The 21,965-nt window shown below is 43.0% G+C and overlaps 1 protein-coding gene across 1 annotated transcript; it reads right to left on the minus strand.

Moving 5' to 3' along the window:
* Positions 1-19,494: 19,494 nt before the first annotated feature.
* Positions 19,495-20,430, minus strand: LOC128848389 (olfactory receptor 14A16-like). The gene has a single exon (XM_054048350.1). It carries the CDS (start codon positions 20,428-20,430, stop codon positions 19,495-19,497), a length of 936 nt encoding a protein of 311 aa, XP_053904325.1.
* Positions 20,431-21,965: the final 1,535 nt, after the last annotated feature.

A 21,965-nucleotide genomic window follows, 5' to 3' on the forward strand; every position in this document is an offset into this window, starting at 1 on the left:
CCTCAGTACACGGTGTGCTGGCTGTAGGGATACAATAGTCAGAATTAGAGCAACAGAGGGAATGGCCCTGTTTCCCCTTTCTCTAATATCTTATTATATGAATGTCAAAGGTGCACAGCACTTATCACTTCCAGTGATTAGGTGTTGTTAGTGCTCCTCGCATCTGACAATCAATCAGTCCCGTTATGACAATCAGTCAGACTCCTTTAAAGTCAATTACCCCATCTGAGGATTTGGCCCAAGATGTGGCTTGTTAAAATGCGATATGAAGGATGGAACAAAGTACAATCCAAACCCAACAATTCTTCCAAATAATTTGACCATCACCATGCTCACAGTTCAGCTATGAAACAGATAGACTAAAATGCCAACACTGCCTGATTCCCACTTTCCAGTGCAATATAATGTGGACTCACCCAGCATCATAAGTAGCAGATCATCTTCGATTTTTCTACCCTAATCTCTTTGCCTAGATGGCCTGCTGCCTGCTTCCAAACTGATTTATGGCACCAACTCCCAGCTGCACTTCAGCCTGTGTGTAACAATGGACTAGCAGCATCCCTCTGTCACACTATGTTGTATCATTTACTCTGTGCTGTGCGGTGGAGGGGTTGTCAGGACACTTTTACTCTATTCTTGACTAGCCTAAGGTCACACAGCAGGTCACTGGCAGAGACATTTCCCCTCTTTCTGCCTCTGTTTCCCCTCCCTTCCTCTGCTCTGTCTACTAAGACCGTAAGGGCTTTCTGAGAGGGGCTGTGGGGCAGATTTTTAAAGGTATTGATGTACCCATTGGGATTCTCAATAGCATCAGGGCCGTCAACACCCCTTCAAATCAACGAGTTGTGAGCTCCTAGGTGCTTCTGAAAATCCAACTAGGCACCTAAATACATTTGGAAACATGGCCCCATGTCTTGGTACGTGTAAGTTCTACACAGCCATTTACACTCAGTCGGCAGCAGTGTGGAGCTAGGAGAGGAGCTCTCAGTTCTGCTCCTAGTGATCTCCTGTATGTCCTTGAATGGTGTCAGGATAGACAGGGTTTGGCTGCTTGGTTCAACTCTATCCCAGGGTTCAAAGGGGCTAGTCTGTATAAAACATAGTCTGTGCCCTGTCAACTTTACTGGTCATTCAGTTGTTACCTCCTCATGACTATCACTTTGAAAGAGAAATCACACAGATGCAATAGAATAAATGGTTTGAAATTAAGGTCTTATCAGGCAATATTAATGTTCCCCAATTCATTTAAAGTTTAAGGCTGGTTGGAAATTTTCAGCTGTGTTCTTTTTAATGGCGAGTGGGTTTTCAGCTAAACCACAACAAATCTCAGAGTCTGTCTGCTTTTCTCCAAACATTTTGTGATTGGTTTGTAAAGTAATCGAAAACTCAAAAACAAAACATTTTTGGTTTTGTGATTTAAAAAACCCACCACTTTTCAGCAGAAAGTTTTCATTTGCCAAAAATTGGGCAGGGCGGGGGCGGTTGGGATGGATTTTTGGTTTTCAGTGAAAAGTCAAATTTTTCCTGAAGGGTGGAAACATTCCTATCAGCAGCAGGTATCCAATAAAATTGAGAGTAAAAGTCTTAATGAGTTCATACCATAATTCATATTTCTCATCTTAATTTCCCCCTGTATATTGATTCCCAAACATATTTAATTGAAATAGCAAACTTACTGTACTGATCTTTGTGGATTTTTTCCCAACCGATGATACATTTGGTCCAGCAACAGGATCCTTTGTCAGTATCTATCTATGTACCAGAATCTAGAAGCTAAAGGCACATGCATCTGAGAATCCTTTCCCCCTTCATTTTGAGACTGCACAACCAGAACTAGTCTCAAACCTGTTGCTCTCTGCAGATGAGCTGTGTGTAGCTGGCCTTGAGCATCGCTGGCATTAAAGGACTAATGCTGCAGGAAGGTGATTTATTCATGTCTATTTCATAAGGGCTAGCGGGACTCACTCCCTGGAGCCCTGCACAGCTCAGCAGCATAGGCCCAGAGGCAGGTGCATAGATGCCTAGGTGATAAAGCCAAAAGAGCCATTCTGTCCCTCAAGTCTGACTCTCACATAGCACGGGGCCTACAATCTCCCCCAGCGTTCCCTGATTCCAGCCCTGATTCTGTATTATTGTGGGCCAGGATCACAAAGATGGAGACAGGCACCTACGGGGATTTATCAATGCTCCTAAATGAGGTAGGTGGCTAAGTCCCATGGTCATTCAGTGGGAGTGAGGAGCTTAACCTGCTTCGATGCTATTGTAAATCCCAATAGGCCTCTATCTCCTTCTTTAGGTGCCTAAACTCCTTTGTTATCCTGGCCCTGTGTCTCTTGTTAACTTCCAAGGCCTGGGCTTCTGCTGAATTTCAGAAAATGGTGCCTGGGATTTGCAAAGGAGCCTATGGCAGTAAGGCATGCACAACTTGGGATCCTAACTCCCTTAGATGCCCTTGAGATTCCCAGCCTGTAAAGATAACTAGTACAGCCAGGCATCTAGAGAAAGGAGATCAAGATGCTAAGAACTCCTGTGATCTAAGCCCAGATATGCAGCTATGTTACCTCAACTCTCTGTGCCTCTCTTTACCAAAATCTGAGGGATAATAATTGAGACTGGATGAAAAATTTATAAAGAAATGTTTATTTAGAGATGATCCATGATTCACTCACTGAACCCATCTTACTCTAGACCCTGAGTGTTTCCCTCCCTCTCCCTCACCTAGCTCAGACCCCCAAGCAAACACCCACAGCGCTTAATCTTCTCCCACCCCTCTCACAATCCCTACCCCACAGACCCTCTCAGCCCCTGTTCTTTGAGATTCCCCCTCCCATGGCTGAGAGTCAATTCCTCACCCAGAGTTCCTGACTCAGCTTCCTCAGAGATCCCTGCTTATCCCCTCTGCCCACCAGTCCCCTCTTCTGACCACCAATCCTCTCCTCTGCTCAGCCCCAGTCCCCTGACATGGCCTGAGCTCCAGGGAACAGCCACAGGCTCCCAACACCTGTCCATTCTCTCCTTCTCCCCATAGGCAAGCCCTGGCCACCACTTCCTTCCATCCCTGCTCTCCTCCTTCCTCTGCCTGGCCCAGCCCCTTTTCTGAACAGTATTTACAGGGTGGCCTCTGCCCACTGCCAACCAGCACACAGCTAACCTGGGGAACTCACTTCAACAAGGTATTACAGAGGCAAAATGACCAGCAGGGTGAGACATTGGCATGGATCACAATAGCCTTCATGGTTACATTCGATCAGAGAATGTTTTAAACTGCATGGTGCAGGTCTCCAGCTAGCCATTAACTCACAGGAAACCTCGCTGACATGGAGGTCAGTGCAGAATTGTCCACTGGCGGGGGCGGGGGGGTCCCTGTCCCTTCCTCTTCAGCAGTTGGTGCTGGTCCCTCCAGGAGTCAGAGCTCTGAACTGGGCTGTTCCCAGGAGCCTGTGGAAAGAGGCACATTTTGTCCCATAAAGCTCTGCTGACTCTCAGGGCTGGATTCAGACATTCCAGGGCCACGCATGGGGTTGGGGGGCTTCAAAGAGAGGCTGGAACAATGGCATGGGACACCTGGTCAGTACCAGAAGAGGAGCAGGTGACTGTCCTCCAACTCCTTGGGATTAGGTAGGTGCCCACAGAAAGCCAGGGGGCAGTCATGGTCCCCCCAGTCCTTACTTCCCCAGCCAGGGTGTTTCTGCTTGGGTGAGGGGGTTGGGACTGCTGTGCTCTTCCTGTCCCCCAGCACACAGAGCAGCCTGCTGGGGTGGGGTTGGTGGAGTCGGCCAGAGCAGTGGGGCTGGGAATTCACTCCCTGCTCCCAGAGCCATTGTCTCAGGCTCTCTTCAGACTCAGGCAGACAATAAAGGAGCACTCAAGGACGTTAAGCCCATTGCAGAGAAACTAAATGTTTTCTTTGCATCTGCCAGGGTTTCCTCCCCACTCTGAACTCTGGGGTACAGATCTGAGGACCCACATGAAAGATCCCCTAAGCTTATAAATACCAGCTTAGATTAAAAACTTCCCCAAGGCACAAATCCTTTCCTTGTCCTTGGATGGTATTGCTTCCACGACCAAGTGATTTAGACAAAGATTCTGGAAAAGGACCACTTGGAGTCTCTATTTTCCCAAAATATCCCCCAAAGCCCCTTGATCCCCTTTCCTGGGGAGGCTTGAGAATAATATACTAACCAATAGGTTAACAAAGTGAGCACAGACCAAACCCTTTGTTTTTTAGGACACTAAAAATCAATCAGGTTCTTAAAAGAATAGCTTTATTATAAAGAAAAAAGTAAAAGAATCACACCTGCAAAATCAGGATAGAGAGTAACTTTAGAGGGTAATAAAAGATTTAAAACACAGAGGACTCCCTCTGGACTCAACTTCACAGTTACAAAAAACAGGAATAAAACTACCTCTTAGCATAGGGAAAATTCACAAGCTAAAACAAAAGATAATCTAATGCATTTCCTTGCCTTTACTTACAATTTCTGAAATTTTACATGCATCATTTCAGGTATCTTTTTAGGAGCTGATTTACCTGCTTTGTCTCTCTCTCTGTGTCCCAAGTGAGAACAAACAAAGAGAGCACAAACAAAACCGCCCACACCCCCGCAGATTTGAAAATATCTTCTTTCCCCATTGGTCCTTCTGGTCAGGTGCCAACTAGGTTAATTGAACTGATTAACCCCTTAAACATAAGTGATTCTGTACTCTGGCCAGGAGGGATTTTATGTTACTGCATACATAAAGGTTCTCGCCCTTCCTTTATATTTATGACAGCATCAGTCTTCACAGATGAGGATGTGAGGGAGATTCCCAAACCTGAGCCATTCTTTTTAGGTGACAGATCTGAGGAACTGTCCCAAATTGAGGTTTCATTAGAGGAGTTTTTGGAACAAATTGATAAATTAAACAGCAATAAGTCACCAGGACCAGATGGTATTCACCCTAGAGTTCTGAAGGAACTCAAATGTGAAATTGAAGAACTACTAACTGTAGTCTATAACTTATCATTTAAATCAGCTTCTGTACCAGATGACTGGAGGATAACTAATGTGACGCCAATTTTTAAAAGGGCTCCAGAGGTGATTCCAACAATTACAGGCCTGTAAGCCTGACTTCAGTACTGGGCAAACTGGTTGAAATTGTAATAAAGAACAATATTGTCAGACATATAGATGAACATAATTTATTGAGGAAAAGTCAACATGGTTTTAGTAAAGGGAAATCATGCCTCATCAATCTACTAAAATTCATTGAGGGCGTCAACAAGCATGTGGACCAAGGGGATCCAGTGGATATAGTATACTTAGATTTCCAGGAAGCCTTTGACAAGGTCCCTCACCAAAGGCTCTTAGGCAAAGTAAGCTGTTATGGGATAAGAGGAAAGGTGCTCTCATTGATTGAAAAAAAGAACGAGGAGTATTTGTGGCACATTAGAGACTAACAAATTTATTTGGGCATAAGCTTTCATGGGCTAAAACCCACTTCATTGGATGCATGCAGTGGAAAATACAATAGGAAGATATATACACACAGAGAACATGAAAAAATGGGTGTTGCCATACCAACTAAAACGAGACTAATAAATTAAGGAAGTGTGTTTTAGCCCATGAAAGCTTATGCCCAAATAAATTTGGGCATAAGTGGTAGACTAACATGGCTACCACTCTGAAACCTCTCATCGATTGGTAACTGGTTAAAAGGTAGGAAACTGGTTAAAAGATAGAAAACTGAATGGAGAAAGAGATAAATAGTAGTTTTCAGAGTAGCAGCCGTGTTAGTCTGTATCCGCAAAAAGAACAGGAGTACTTGTGGCACCTTAGAGACTAACAAATTTATTAGAGCATAAAATAGTAGTGTCCCCCAGTGGTCTGTTCTGGAACCTGTCCTATTCAACATATTCATACATGAGCTGGGAAAATGGATAAACAGTGAGGTGGCAAAATTTGCAGATGATACATAATTACTAAAGATAGTTAAGACCCAGGCAGACTGCAAAGAGCTACAAAAGGATCTCTCAAAACTGGGTGACTGGGCAACAAAATGGCAAATGAAATTTAATGTTGATAAATAGAAAGTGATGAATGTTGGAAAGCATAATTACAACTATACATATAAAATGATGGGGTCTAAATTAGCTGTTACCACTCAAGAAAGAGATCTTGGAGTCATTGTGGATAGTTCTCTGAAAACATACACTCAATGTGCAGCGGCAGTCAAAAAAATGAACAGAATGATGGGAATAATTAAGAAGGGATAGATAATAAGACAGAAAATATCATGTTGCCTCTATATAAATCCATGATACGCTAGCATCTTGAATACTGTGTGCACATGTGGTCACCCCATCTCAAAAAAATATATATTGGAATTGGAAAAGGTTCAGATAAGAGCAACAAAAATGATTAAGGGTATAGAACAACTTCCATATGAGGAGAGATTAATAAGATTGGGATTTTTCAGCTTGGAAAAGAGATGGCTAAGGGGGAATAAGTTTGAGGTCTATAAAATCATGAGTGGTGTAGAGAAATTAGATAAGGAAGTGTTGTTTACTACTTCTCATAACACAAGAATTAGGAGTCACCAAATGAAATTAATCAGGAGCAGGTTTAAAACAAATAAAAGGAAGTATTTCTTCATACAGTGCACAATCAAACTGTGGAACTCCTTGCTGGAGGATGTTGTGAAGTCTGAGACCATAACAGGGTTCAAAAAAGAAGTAGATAAATTAATGGAGGATAGGTTCATCAATGGCTATTAGCCAGGATGGGCAGGAATGGTGTCCCTAGCCTCTGTTTGCCAGAAGCTGGGAATGAGTGACAGGGGACGGGTCACTTGATGATTACCTGTTCTGTTCATTCCCTCTGGGGCACCTGGCATTGGCCTCTGTCGGAAGACAGGATATTGGGCTACATGAACCTTTGGTCAGAGCCAGTAGGGCCATTTTTATGTTCTTATGCTGCAGCTGCGGCAGTGGGGGCAGATCTCCGGATCCCATCCCTATTGTTCCAGGCTGTGGCTAGTGCAGAATCTGTTGCTAGCCCCAGTCAGACCCAGGTCACTGAACTCCCCCACCCATAGAAACCCAGCATGCCCCACTCCTGGTGCTTGGTCATGCCGTCTTTGATGTGGTACCGTAGGCACTCTGATATCAGGGGGGTTTCGTTAAGCTTTGCCAGATGTGGGTTTTACAGAGGGGGGGCAGAAGGATAGCAAAATGGGGTAGGAGATGCTATGGACAGTAGGGACGGGGGGCAGAGCACCCCATAGAGAAGGGCCATGCCCCAGGGGATTCTGGGTTGAGGGTCCCAACAACTCATAAAGAAGGGCTGTGCCCCAAGAGGATTTGGGATTGAAGTGTTATGCTTGTACAAAGCACACAAGATCGTTTTTAGGGGAGAAGGCAACATACCGCATTTATTGAGAATACAACAGTTAGCATATGCTTTTCAGTCACACATACACATACCATGCACACTGTTTTGCCAGTCGATGTTATAGTTACCAGACCGGATCAACCTAATGACCAGCTAGGTTGATCACGGGTAGGGAGGAGCCAGTTTCTGTCGGTCAAGACACGATGCTCCGGAGAAGTCTTGGCAGGACAAACCCAAAGTTTCCTGGCAAGGCAACCTGTTTATATTGTGATTTTCCTTCATTGGGACTAATGAGTTTTGCTCCATCATGCTGTAATCAATTGTTGGTTGTTGAGTGCTTGTTTTCTTAAATGGTCCTTCTCATTCTTTATCACAGCTATTTCATCCCCATAGATAAGAGCCTGTCTCATCTTTAGTGTCATCAATATGCCCTCCTCTGACATTTCAATAGGAGTGTGTTGCAGCCTCCTAGCGCCCTTGCATCTGTCTCTAGTTCCTCCCTATTACATCTGGTTCAGTGATGGCCTTCACACTTATCTCTTAACACATACATTCTTCATTCACACACAAAACAGAATTAATTTACACAGAACATTTTGAACAGGAGCATCAAATTGCAACACAAAAGAAAAACAATTATTGCATTCTTTTACTTATTTTAAAATGCTAAACCTACAACAAATTAGTGACCCTCAAAGTCTGTCACTACCTTGAAATCAGATTCTGGCTGATGTATCTCTACCAATGGCCCATTAGTCCATTCCTTTCTGTTATTCCAAAAGGGTGGCTGGCAGGATATGATCAAATCATACACCAATACATTTAATATGTGCTACTTTATTATTCGTTATCCTTCATTCTAAATTATATTAATACAAACATAAAATCCTACTACTACAGAAGGGCTCAGGACCACACAGAGAAGGGCCACACCTCAGCAGGGGCTGAAGTCAAAGGACCTGAATCTCCTCTTCCTTAGACCTGACATACTCCATTATCACACCATGGACTTACCCTGGGGTGAGTGAGGGGGAAATCAGCCCCACTGAGTCCAATGATTACACTAGGGTGAGTGAGAGGGAAGCAGCCCCATTGACTCCAAAGGAGTTACTTCTAACTTTTCTTAATGTTGGTGTGTTTTGGTGCTGATTTATTGTGCACAGACAGAGATCAAACCAGGGCTCAGATCCTCATAGCAGGGAGCTTTCCAGTGCTCAAGGGCCACTCACCAGCTCTTTGGAGGAAATAAAGAGACAGTTATTAGCCAAAGGGTCTAGCTCTCAGTTAGGCCCGTCAGCTTTCGAAGTGCTTGGAGTCGCATCAAATGGATTATGCTGTACACATGCATGGAGAGAGGATGAGTTGGTTGAAAGCTACCTCTGGCTCACAGGCTGTTAGTCCTTGAAGGGGGAATGTCCAGTAGTGGCTGACAGACCCACATGCCCTCTGGGCACTTTAAGTTCAGATCTAACCCTGAGTCGAAATCTGAACCTCAGAATAAGGAGGCACCTGGCTCTGTCTGAGGGTTTCAAATTGTGGGAAAATGTCACCTGGGCACTGCAGGATATTTAGAAGGTGATGAAACAAATTTTGAAATGCAGTTACCTGCTGGGAGGGAAGGATGATGAGGGTGGAAGACCTGGTGGGAACTGCGGGAGTGGGGTTTGGGGGGCAGCAAGGAGAGGGGGATTATGGGGAAGGGGACGAATAGGGTGGGTAGATAGGAGATGAGTTGGGGGTCAGAAGATGAGGAGCGGTGGCACACTGGGAAGAGGGGACATGAAGGTGAGTGATGTGGGACTAGGAGAACAGAGGGGTGTGATATCCTGTCTCTTTCAATGTTCAGAGGGCTCTAAGCTCTCTCCGCTCCCCAGTGCAAAGCCTCACTTTCCTGTTAGCTTCAGTTTTGCAACAGGAACAATAAAGCAAGCACAGCACCCACTGCGTTTCCATCAGCACTCTCTGTGCCTGTGTATCTAGCTCCTTCTCTGCTGGACCCAGAACTAGAACAATGGGCAGGGTGCCCAACAGTCCCACATTCCCCTCCCTTATGGGTGCCAATATCAGGGGGCTCTCGATGCATCTATGGGTGTCTGATACCCCTCCCTCTCCAGCTTTATGGGGGCTTTCTCCTTGCCTTTTGGCAGGAGAGGGAATTGAGTCTGTCTCCCTAATCACCCCTCCCAATGTATGCCAAGGTCTGGGGAAGCGCCATCCATCAGGGTGTGAAGCTGAGAAGAGGCAAAGGGGGACATGAACCCACAACACACTGAACAGCCTGCTGGCACATGGGTGACTGATATGAGTGGAGCAGTTCACACCTCTCCGAGCGATTGTTTCAGGTTGTACCATCTCCTGCAGGTGTTTCTCACTCCGCTGAGAACAGCTCAATGAGATGAACAGGCCATTTCACATCTTTCTGAGCCTGTATTGTGGCAGATGGCTGTGTCCAGCTTTGTGCTGCACTTACTGAGAGATTTGGGGATGAGGGGTCGAAGTGAGGGGAACCCAGATTGGCCAAGCAGTGAACAGAATACAGCTGCTTTTCAGAAAAATGTGATGATTGTTAAAAGAGCCTTTTACTTCACTCATCCTTCATATCCATGGCCACCTACAGCCACCACAATGACCACTAACCCTGAGCAACAAGCTTTCTTTCTGTTAAAAAACTAGGAAATAAAATGGCAAAAAACTTCATTAACCCAGAGTTAAGGTTTCCCAGTGACAGCTCGTGCCTGTCCAGAAGGTCAAGTTCAGCTAAACTGATGCTTCTAGCATGGAAATGCAGAATTGAACGAAATGTCCTAAAATTTAGATAGATAGATTCTTATCTAATTCACAGTTGAATAACTCCACTGACTTCAGTGAACTTAGTCGGGGTTATTACTATTGTGAACACAACATTTTTGCATTAAGACCCTCAACTCACATTCCCATGGAGACAATAATGTCATCAGTTGATTATATCTGTAAAGAAGCATAGAATGAAAACATGGTTATGGGAGAAATTTTATTCTTTTTGAATAACTTCCCCTCAGTCAGTTTCCTCAGGGCACCTTTGATCTCTTTGTTCCTCATGCTGTAGATGGCTGGATTAATCACTGGAGACATCACGGAATAAAGAACAGCCACCATGACATCCAGACCTGATGTTGAGCTGGAGGTGGGTTTCAGGTAGGAAAAGGTGCAGTGCAAAAGAGCAAGGAGACCACACTGAGGTGAGGGAGGCAAGTGGAGAAGGCTTTATGGCGGCCCTGCTCAGAGGGAATTCTCAGCACTGTTTTGAAGATCTGAACATATGACACAATTATAAAAGCAAAGCAGCTTAAGCCTAAGAACAAGAGAAAAGAAATAATAACAACTTCACCGAGGTATAAGTCAGAGCAGGTGATCTTGAGAAGCTGGGGGATTTCACAGAAGAACTGATCCACCTTGTTACCACCACAAAAAGGTAATGCAAATATGTTCCCAGTCTGCATAGTAGAAATGGGAATTCCACTGATCCAGGCACTGGCTGCCATTTGAACACAAGCTCCCCTGTTCATTATAGTCTCATAGTGCAGTGGTTGACAGATGGCGACATATCGGTCGTACGCCATGATGGTGAGAAAAGCAAAGTCAACCGCAGTGAAGAAAATGAAGAGAAAGACTTGGGCAACACATCCAGCATAAGAAATCAACCTAGTGTTCAATAGGGAGTTGGCCATGAACTGGGGGACGGTGACCGAGATGGATGCCAGGGTTTGGTATGGACAGATTCATCAGGAAGAAGTACATGGGGATGTGAAGGTGGTGGTCAAGCACTAAAAGGATGGTAACAAGGAGATTTCCCACCAGGGCTGCCAGGTAAATCCTTAGAAACACCACAGAGTGTAAAATCTGCAGCTCCCGAACCTCAGAGAATCCCAGGAGAAGGAACATGGTCACGGTGGTTCTTAGTACATCATGGACTGCCTGTGGAAGGAAGGGAAAGGGCAATGGTCAGGTAGAGCACTTCTGCCTCCTCACCTCTGACAATCACACCATTAGTGAAAAGCATTGTCACACCAGTGGAAATTGCCACAGCTCCCTTACAGTCAATAGATGGCGTCTGTATCTGCCATCTGAGGATCTGGTCCAAGATGAGGCTTGATAAGGGGAAACTGTGCTGAATAGATAGCCCCAGGGTTCAGGTGGGTTTATACTCAGCATGGCTACTGCAGGTATACTGCTATTTATGCTCACCAAGCTAGCATACGAGTACATATATGGAAGCTGGTGAATCACAGCCTAGCTTGCTGAGTTGTCGTAGCCTAAAAGAGTTTGGCTAATTAACTTCGCAAAATGTCAGCTGAGAGGGGATATGATCCCTCTCTATAAATACATCGAGGGGGTAAACACCAGAGAGGAAGAAGAGCTATTGATGCTAAAGAAGAATGTCGGCACAAGAAAGAATGGGGATAAATTTAGGAGTAAATTTAGCTTGGAAATGAGAAGAAAGTTTGTCCCCATCAGAGCAGGGATGATATAGAGCAGCCTCCCAATAGGAGCCATTGACAAACAACCTAACTGGTGTTAACATGGAGCTGTGTAGGTTTAGGGTGGGGATTATATGACTGGGTTGCCAGTGAGAGCAGGGGATTGGACTCGGTGACCCAGGTCCCTTCCACTCACTTCTCCTTTGGACAAACAACTTGGACAGGAAACTAAACTTCTAAACCAGCAGCACAGCCTGATCCCCTTTTCCCAGGGAAACATGACATGGACATACCCAGCGCCCCTAGCACCAGCTCGTCTATGATGATTCCACACTGAGTTCTGTGCAGAGATGGCCTGCTACCTGCTTACAGATAGATTCATGGCCCCTGATACTTGCTGCACTTGTGTCTCTGTGTAATGATGGGCTAGGAGCATCCCTCTGTTACTGCTATGGTTTATCGTTTCCCTCTCTACCTTCATGTCTGCGCTGTGCAGGTCAGTGGCAATCAGGAGACCTGGGTTATGTTCTTGTCTCTGCCACTGACCTTCTGGATAATCTTGGGCAAGTTGCCTCTGTTTCCTTTCTCCCCCTTTCTCTGCCTTGTCTACTAGGACTGTGATCTCAGTTAGGGAGGGCCTGTGTTTTACTATGTGTATGTTTTGTGCACCTGTTTACAGCATTGGTGTTCAGCTGGCACCAGTGTGGGACAGAGGATATGGGGCTGGAACAGGAGATCTTGATTCTGTCCCCCCTCTGTGTTCTTGGGCAGGTTTGAGATAGACAGGCTTCAGGTGGCTGGTGCAATGCTGACTCTGAGTTTACAGGTGCTAGTGTGTACAAAACACAATCTGCAGGATTTGCTGCTATGCTGTTTTTTTACCTTTCCATAACTATTTCTTTGAAACAGAAATAAACACGGTTGCAATGGAAGAAACACGTTTGAAATGGCTGTATTATTAAATATAAGAATAATGTTTCCCAACTTTGTTTAAAGCTCAATTTCCAATTAGAAGCGGTTGGAGATTTTCTGCCCATTTTTGTTTTCAAAATGGGATTTAAAATTAAGCAAAAATGTCCAAGAAAAGTTTCTGCTATACTTGAAACAATTTTTTTTTAAACTGAAAACCTCAATTTTCTTTTGTTGGAATGTAACATTTTCAATTAACACTAGTATTTTGCTAAAAACAAATACGTTTCATTGCCAAATCCCGAATCTTTTTCTAATTTTGGGTATCTGATGCAAAGGCAAAGTCAAAGTTTTGCACTGATTTTTTTTCTCATTTGCTCTAGCTCTCTGACTTAATTGACAGCTAAAGCCGTAAAGGGTCATTGTGGATAGTTCTCTGAAATCATCCACTCAATGTGCAGTGGCAGTCAAAAAAGTGAGCAGAATCTTGGGAATCATTAAGTAAGGAATAGATAATAAGACAGAAAATATCATATTGCCTCTATATAAATCCATAGTACGCCCACACCTTGAATACTGTTTGCAAATGTGTTCACCTCATCTCAAAAAAGATATACTGAAATTGTAAAAGTTTCAGAAAAGGGCAACAAAAATTATTAGGGGTGTAGAATGGCTTCCGTATGAGGAGAGATTAATAAGACTGGGACTTTTCTGCTTGGAAAAGAGGTGACTAATTGGTGATATGATAGAAGTCTATAAAATCATGAGTGGTATAGAGAAAGTAAATAAGGAAGTGTTATTTACTCCTTCAGGAAAGTATTTTTTCACGCAACGCACTGTCAACCTCTGGAACTCCTTGCAAGAGGGTGTTGTGAAGGCCAATACTATAACAGGGTTGAAAAGGGAGCTAGATAGATTCATGGAAGATAAGTCCATCAATGGCTATTAGCCGGGGTGGGTAGAAATGGTGTCCCTAGCCTCTGCTTGCCAGGAGCTGGGTTTGGGTGATAGGGCATGGATCACTTGATGATAACCTGTCTATTCATTCCCATTGGCCACTGTCAGAGGATAGGATACTGGGCTTGATGGACCTTTGGTCTGACCCAGGGTGGCTGTTATTATGTTCTTAATATATCCCTTTGTTCACACTCTACACACTATTGTGATAAAGTCCATACAAGTTATGCCTTGAGAGTTATCATTTACAAACTCATAATCTGATGGCCAATAATATAATGGCAAAATGCACGTAGCAGCGTAATATGTGAAGTTATAAACATAAGATGAGCTCATAAGAACATAAGAATGGCTGTACTGGGTCAGACCAAAGGTCCAACTAGCACAGTATCCTGTCTACTGACAGTGGCCAATGCCAGGTGCCCCAGAGGGAGTGAACCTAACAGGTAATGAGCAAGTGATCTCTCTTCTGCCATCCATCTCCACCCTCTGACAAACAGAGGCTAAGGACACCATTTCTTACCCATCCTGGCTACTAGCCATTAATGGACTTAACTTCCATGAATGTATCCAGTTCTCTTTTAAACTAGCCTCAGGCAAGGAGTTCCACAGATTGACTGTGCGCCGTGTGAAGAAGAACTTCCTTTTATTTGTTTTAAATCTGCTGCCCATTAATTTCATTTGGTGGCCCCTAGTCCTTATATTATGGGAACAAGTAAATAACTTTGCCTTATTCACTTTCTCCACACCACTCATGATTTTATATACCCCTATCATATCCCCCCTTAGTCTCCTCTTTTCCAAGCTGAAAAGTCCTAGGCTCTTTAATCTCTCCTCATATGGGACCCATTCCAAACCCCTAATCATTTTAGTTGCCCTTCTCTGAACCTTTTCTAATGCCAGTATAACTTTTTTGAGATGAGGAGACCACATCTGTATGCAGTATTCAAGATATGAGCGTACCATGGATTTATATAAGGACAATAAGATGTTCTCAGTCTTATTCTCTATCCCCTTTTTAATGATTCCTAACATCCTGTTTTCTTTTTGGACTGCTGCTGAACACTGCGTGGACGTCGTCAGAGAACTCCAAGATCTTTTTCCTGATTACTTGTAGCTAAATTTGCCCCCATCATACTGTATGTATAGTTGGGGTTATTTTTTCCAATGTGCATTACTTTACATTTATCCACATTAAATTTCATTTGCCATTTTGTTGCCCAATCACTTAGTTTTGTGAGATCTTTTTGAAGTTCCTTCACAGTCTGCTTTTGGTCTTAACTATCTTGAGCAGTTTAGTATCAGCTGCAAACTTTGCCACCTCACTTTTTACCTCTTTCTCCAGATCATTTATGAATAAGTTGAATAGGATTGGTCCTAGGACTGACACTTGGGGTACACCACTAGTTACCCCTCTCCATTCTGGGAATTTACCATTTATTCCTACTCTTTGTTCTCTGTCTTTTAACAAGTTCTCAATCCATGAAAGGACCTTCCCTCTTATCCCAGGACAACTTAATTTACGTAAGAGCCTTTGGTGAGGGACCTTGTCAAAGGCTTTCTGGAAATCTAAGTACACTTTGTCCACTGGATCCCCCTTGTCCATATGTTTGTTGACCCCTTCAATGAACTCTAAGACATGATTTCCCTTTACAGAAACCATGTTGACTTTTGCCCAACAATTTATGTTCTATGTGTCTGACAATTTTATTCTTTACTGTTGTTTCAACTAATTTGCCCGGTACTGACGTTAGACTTACCGGTTTGTAATTGCTGGGATCACCTCTAGAGCCCTTTTTAAATATTAGCATTACATTAGCTATCTTCCAGTCATTGGGTACAGAAGCCAATTTAAAGGACAGGTTACAAACCATAGTTAATAGTTCTGCAACTTCACATTTGAGTTCTTTCAGAAGTCTTGGGTGAATGCCATCTGGTCCCAGTGACTTGCTACCGTTAAGTTTATCAATTAATTCCAAAACCTCCTCTTGTGACTCCTTAATCTGTGACAATTCCTCAGATTTGTCACCTACAAAAGTCAGCTCAGATTTGGGAATCTCCATAACTTCCTCAGCCATGAAGACTGAAGCAAAGAATTTATTTAGTTTCTCCTCAATAACTTTATCATCTTTAAGTGCTCCTTTTGTGTCTCAATCGTCCAGTGGCCCCCCTGGATGTTTAGCAGGCTTCCTGCTTCCGATATACTTAAAAAACATTTTGTTATTACCTTTTGAGTTTTTAGCTAGCCATTCTTCAAACTCCTCTTTGTCTTTTCTTATTACATGTTTACACTTAATTTGGTAGTGTTTATGCTCCTTTCTATTTACTACTTTTTAAAAAATGGCTTTTTATCTCTCATGTCTTAAAGGATGTTTTCCATATAAGACTGGGGAGTGGCCAAACCAGTTTCTCAAAGACAAAGAACAAGCCAATGCCTCAGCCAGGTGTCAACAAAGCTGATGTGCCATTATCTGAAATGTGGCCATGCTTTGGCAGGAAAGTAGACAGTGGCAAAATTCTACATTTTAGCAAAGAAACAATATGGAGTTCCCTTCCACATAGACTGCGTGTTGCCTTGCTCCTGACTGGAAATGCTTCTCAAAAAGGGGACAGGACTATAAAAAGAAGGATCAGACACCCCAAGACACCTCTCTCTCCCTGTTCATAGCATTCAAAGCACCTAAGGAAACAAAGGAAGCTGCTGTTGGACTCTGGGGGATGGATCCTGACTTAAGGGGGTTGGTCAGTCAGACTGCTGGAAGCATGTGAGGAGAAAACTTTGCTTCAAATTTAATAAAGTTTGTGAAGTTGGGCAGCATTTTATGTTTATTTTTCTTGTATCCATTTCCAACTTTTATACCTCGTTACTGGTACTCATTTCAACTCTATCTCCTTGTAGTTAATAAATTTGTTTTATTTTTTATCTAATCCAGTGTATTTAAATTGAAGTGTCTGCAAAACTATTTAAAATAATAAGCTGATATATTATTCCCTTAAAGAAACAACGGACTTAATATATTTGGACTGTCCAGGAGAGAGCTGTGTTGAAGCAGGAGAGCTTGAGAGTGTCTCCACGTAGCAGAAAAAATGGTCAGTGAGGTTGAGACCATAGTGTGGAAGCCAAGCCACCAAGAGAGTGGGCAGAATCAAGGCCAGGAACCCCCATTTCCATGCAACAGCCACCTGCACGAGGGAGACATGAGTGCTCTCAATGGTGGCATATTGCAGTGGTTATCTGATAACCACATAGTGGTCAAAGGACATGACAGCAAGGAGGAAAAACTCCATGGAGCCCACCAGGAAGAGGAACTAGGCCTGGGCATGGCAGCTAGAGAAGGAAATGGTCTTCTTCTCACTCACCATATTGGTCAACATCTTGGGGATGAGTATGCTGGTGAGCAGGCCCTCCAGGAGGGAAAGGTTGGTGATGAAGGACATAATGGACTGGTGAGTCTGGAGAAGAAGACCCAGAGATTCTGGCTTTGAGATAAACTTATTATTTTACATTAATAATCTAGACTCCAGAAGAGGAGAGTAATTTCAGTGCATCAATTGTAGGGCTTTGTTTGACTTGGAAAGGAGAGAAACTGAGGAAGTCTCAGAGTCTGACACCCGTTTGGTATTAGCCTTAAGTCCTATCCATAATACTAACCCATATACAACAGGGACTTAAACATGGCTTTATTTTTAAACCTTCAGTGGGCGTACTCATGTGTTTAATGTTAAGAATGTGCTGAAGCGGCTTGTGGAATCAGGGCCTTTGTACAGAATTTTCAAAGGAAGTGAGTTTTGTTCAGAGCAGATCCTTAGCTGATGTAAATTCTCAGATTTCTATTGGCTTCAGAGGAGCTAGAACCATGTACACCTGCTGAGAACTGGCTCCTTCGTTCTTAAGGAACCTGAGTGTGATACTTCTATTTACTCAGAGAAACGAAGGAGATCATGTTAAAAATGTATCCAATCAAAACTGCTAAAAGTTCAAACACAGAGTACATATGAGGAGTTGTTTGTAAATGAGCGATGGTGTAAGATGTAGTCATAAAAATCTTTACTAAATAACATTTAATAAGGACTACTTATAGGACAATCATGCTCTGGACATAGACAATCATTAACAGGAAAAGAAACACAATAATGTTCATAAATTATCTAATCTAATCTATCTAACATAATTCACAATAAAAAAAATCCATCTTTATGACTAAAAGAGGTTGTGTGTTAGGACAGGGAATGGTCCTATCTCTACGTCTGTCTATCTAATCACATGCTCTGCCTTTGACTATCACATATGTAGTGTTCACAGCCATGCACAAAGATGGTATTCTAAAACTAATAATTTCTGAGATTCTTTCTCAGCTTGAATGTGGGTAGATCTACACTGGATTGCATATGGAACAACAGATGGCATTTTTCATAGAATCATAAAATATGAGGGTTGGAATAGACCTCAGGAGGTCATCTAGTCCAATCCCCTGCTCAAAGCAGGACCAACACCAACTAAATCATCCCAGCCAGGACTTTGTTAAGCCGGGCCTTAAAAACCTCTAAGGATGGAGATTCCACCATCTCCCTAGGTAATCCATTCCGGTGCTTCACCACCCCCCTAGTGAAATACACCACGGTTAGAACAAAATGACCCCAGACAACTAATTTACATCAGTGTTTATATTACTACTAAGTGTATCCCAGGGACTTTGGGCCAAAACAACATCAGTATTATACTGGTTCAGTCAGTGAGTCTACTCTGCACTGGTGCTGGTCTACCTGTGTTCGAAAATGTGACCCTTACATCGCTGTCACCTTCACTTTTTCCAGGGTGTTGTGAGCCAAATCTTGATCCTTATGTGCACTGGCTATTGTCCAAATCATGATATCTTAGAAGTGAGGGGTTAGACCCTAGTGACTTCAATGGGATCCAGTTTTTGGCCTCATTATTCAAAATCAGATTTTCTTTAGGAAACCCTTGAAAAAGTTTCTCTTCAGAAAAGCCTTTCCACCAGAGCACCAATGACACAGCATTTACATAATCATTTAAGTTAAAAAGATAAAAAGATGCCTCCCTGAGGCTCTTTGTTCCCCAACACATCATTAATAATACAATAATACCCCAATAGTATAAACATAATCATTTCAGCAGGAATTCAACCACGAAGAAACCTCTTTTGCACCCTTTTATCAGTGTGGGGAGCAAATTTTCAGCACGCTCAGAAAAACCTCATCAAAGAGATGACATATGGGCACTCCCAAGAGAGGACAAATATTGAAAATCAGGTCGAACCAAACACTCACCATCTCCCCACGCCTTTCCACCTCCAAAGCCACCTGGAACAAAGAAACAAATCAACCACCAACCAACCAGCTAAACAAAAATAAATTAAAAAAACAGAGAAACAAACAACAAATGCATTGATATCTCAGTCAGAATTCTCATCCCCCAAAATAAGAAGAGCCAGAGACCCCACTAGAGACTTTTGGTATGGCTACTGATATTATGTGCAAGGTGCTCATATAGTATGGTGATGGGTAATCCTTTATAATTACTAGATAGATAGATAGATAGATAGATAGATAGATAGATAGATAGATAGATTCTGATCTTATTTACATTGGTGTAAACCTTTAATAACACTTTTTTGTTTTTTTCAGTCAAGTTTGTCTGGATTTTTACTAGTGTAAATACCCAATTGGGCATGAAGAGATAGCATTTTATGTTCTCATGAAGACAATAATTCCATCAGATAATTATATTTCTAAAGAAACACAGAATGAAATCTTGATCAAAAGATAACTATTGACATTTAATTCTTAATAAATAACCTCCAACCTATCATTTTACTCAGTGCACCTTTGAGCTCCTTGTTCCTCATGCTGTAGATAATTGGATTCATCATTGGTGGCAACACAGAATAGAGAAGGGCCACCAAAAGATTCCGAACTGATGGAGAGCTGAAGATGGGTTCCAGGTATGCAAAAGTGGCAGTGCCAACAAACAAGGAGACCACACTGAGGTGAGGGAGGCAGGTGGAGAAGGCTTTATGCCGGCCCTGCTCAGAGGGAATTCTCACCACTGTGGTGAAGATCTGAACATATGACACAATTATGAAAACAAAGCAGCTTAAGCATAAGAATAAACTAAAGATGAGAAACCCAACTTCACTGAGGTCTGAGTCAGAGCAGGCGAGCTTGAGGAGCTGGGGGATTTCACAGAAGAACTGATCCACCATGTTGCCTCCACAGAAGGATATTGCAAACGTGTTTCCAGTGTGCACTGCAGAGTAGAGAATGACACTGATCCAGGCACTGGCTGCCATTTGGACACAAGCTCTTCTGTTCATCACTGTCTCATAGTGCAGTGGTTGGCAGATGGCGACGTATCGATCATACGCCATGACGGTCAGTATGGCATAATCTGTTGAAGCAAAGAAGACGAGGAGAAAGACTTGGGCAACACATCCAGAATAAGAAATCGATTTGGTATTCATGAGGGAATTGGCCATGGATTTGGGGATGGTGACAGAGATGGATCCGAGATCTAGGATGGACAGATTCATCAGGAAGAAGTACATGGGGGTGTGAAGGTGGCGGTCGAGGGCTATGGCTGTGATGATGAGAAGGTTCCCCAGCAGGGATATCAGGTAAAAAACTAGAAACACCACAAAGTGAAAAATCTGCAGTTCCTGAATGTCAGAGAATCCCAGGAGAAGGAACTCGGTCACGGTGGTTTGGTTGGACATTTTCCTCCTCGTTACACTGTGTGATGGCTGTGGAAGTAATGAGAAAGACAATGGTCAGGATTAGAGTGACAGAGGGAATAGCCCTGATTCCCCTTTGTCTAATATCTCATTATATGAATGTTAAAGGTGCACAGCACTTGTCACTTACAATGATTAGGTGTTGTTAGCACTCCTCGCCTCTGACAATCACTCAGTCACGTTATCACACTATTGTAATTCGGTTAGCTTCTTTAAAGTAAATGGAGCTTCATTACTTTCCATCATCTGAGGATTTGGCCCAAGATGTGGCCTGTTAAAATGCAGTATGAAGGATGGAACAAAGTACAATACAAATCCAACAATTCTTCCAGAGGACGTCCTTGTGTTGCGACCATCACCAAGCTCACAGCTTGGCCATGGAACGGATAGACTAAAATGCCAACACATTTTAAATGTGTGAAAGCATAGACTAGCAGCATCCCTGCATCACTGCTATGTTGTATTGTTTACTCTGTGCTGTGTGGTGCAGGGGTTGTCAAGACACATGGGCTCTACTCTTTTCTCTGCCAGTGACCTGCTGTCTGACCTTAGGCCAGTCATTTCCCCTCTTTCTGCCTCTGTTTCCCCTCCCTCCCTTTCTCTGCTCTGTCTACTGGGACTGTAAGGTCCTTTGGAGAGAGGCTGTGGGACAGATTTTTAAAGGTATAGAGGCACCTAGTGGGATTCTCAAAACATCTAGGGCCTCAACACCCCTTGAAATTAACGAGTTATAAACTCCTAGTTGCTCCTGAAAATTCCAGTAGGCAGCAAAATACCTCTGGAAACATGGCCCCATGTCTTGGTATGTGTAAGTTCTGCACAGCCATTTACACCATTTATACTCAGCCAGCAGGAGTGTGAAGCTAGACCAGAAGTTCTGTGCTCTACTCCCAGTGAGCTGCGCAGTGGTTTGGGCATTGGCCTACTAAACCCAGGGATGTGAGTTCAATTCTTGAGGGGACCATTTAGGGATATGGGGCAAAAATCTGTCTGGGGACTGGCACTGCTTTGAGCATGGGGTTAAACAAGATGGCCTCCTGAGGTCCCTTTGAGCCATGAGATTCTATGATGTCCTTGAACAGGGTCAGGATAGACAGGCTTTGGCTGCTTGATTCAACTCTAAACCAGGGTTAAAAGGGGCTAGTCTGTATTAAATGCACTCTGTTTTCTATCAACTTTACTTGTTATTCCATTGTTACCTTCTTGCAAATATCACTTTGAAAGAGAAATCACACATATGCAATAGAACAAATGGACTTGAAATTAATGCTTTATCAGATAATATTAATGTTCCCCAACTTATTTAAAGTTTAAGGCTGGTTGGAAATTTTTAGCTGTATCTTTTATAATGGATGTTGGTTTTTTAGCTAAACAACAACATATTTCAGAATCTGTCTGCTTTTCTCAAACATTTTGGGATTATTGTGTAAAGAATCTGAAATCTCAAAAAAAAAAAAACATTTTTGGTTTTGTGATAAAATCGAGTTTTCAGTAGAAAATTTTCTTTGCCAAAAATT

This window comes from Malaclemys terrapin, chromosome 13, assembly GCF_027887155.1.
Source record: "Malaclemys terrapin pileata isolate rMalTer1 chromosome 13, rMalTer1.hap1, whole genome shotgun sequence".
Classification (NCBI taxonomy): domain Eukaryota; kingdom Metazoa; phylum Chordata; order Testudines; family Emydidae; genus Malaclemys; species Malaclemys terrapin.

Excerpts from the sequence above, each read along its gene's own strand:
- LOC128848389 (XM_054048350.1), bottom strand. The coding sequence starts at position 20,430 with ATGTCCAACCAAACCACCGTGACCGAGTTCCTTCTCCTGGGATTCTCT.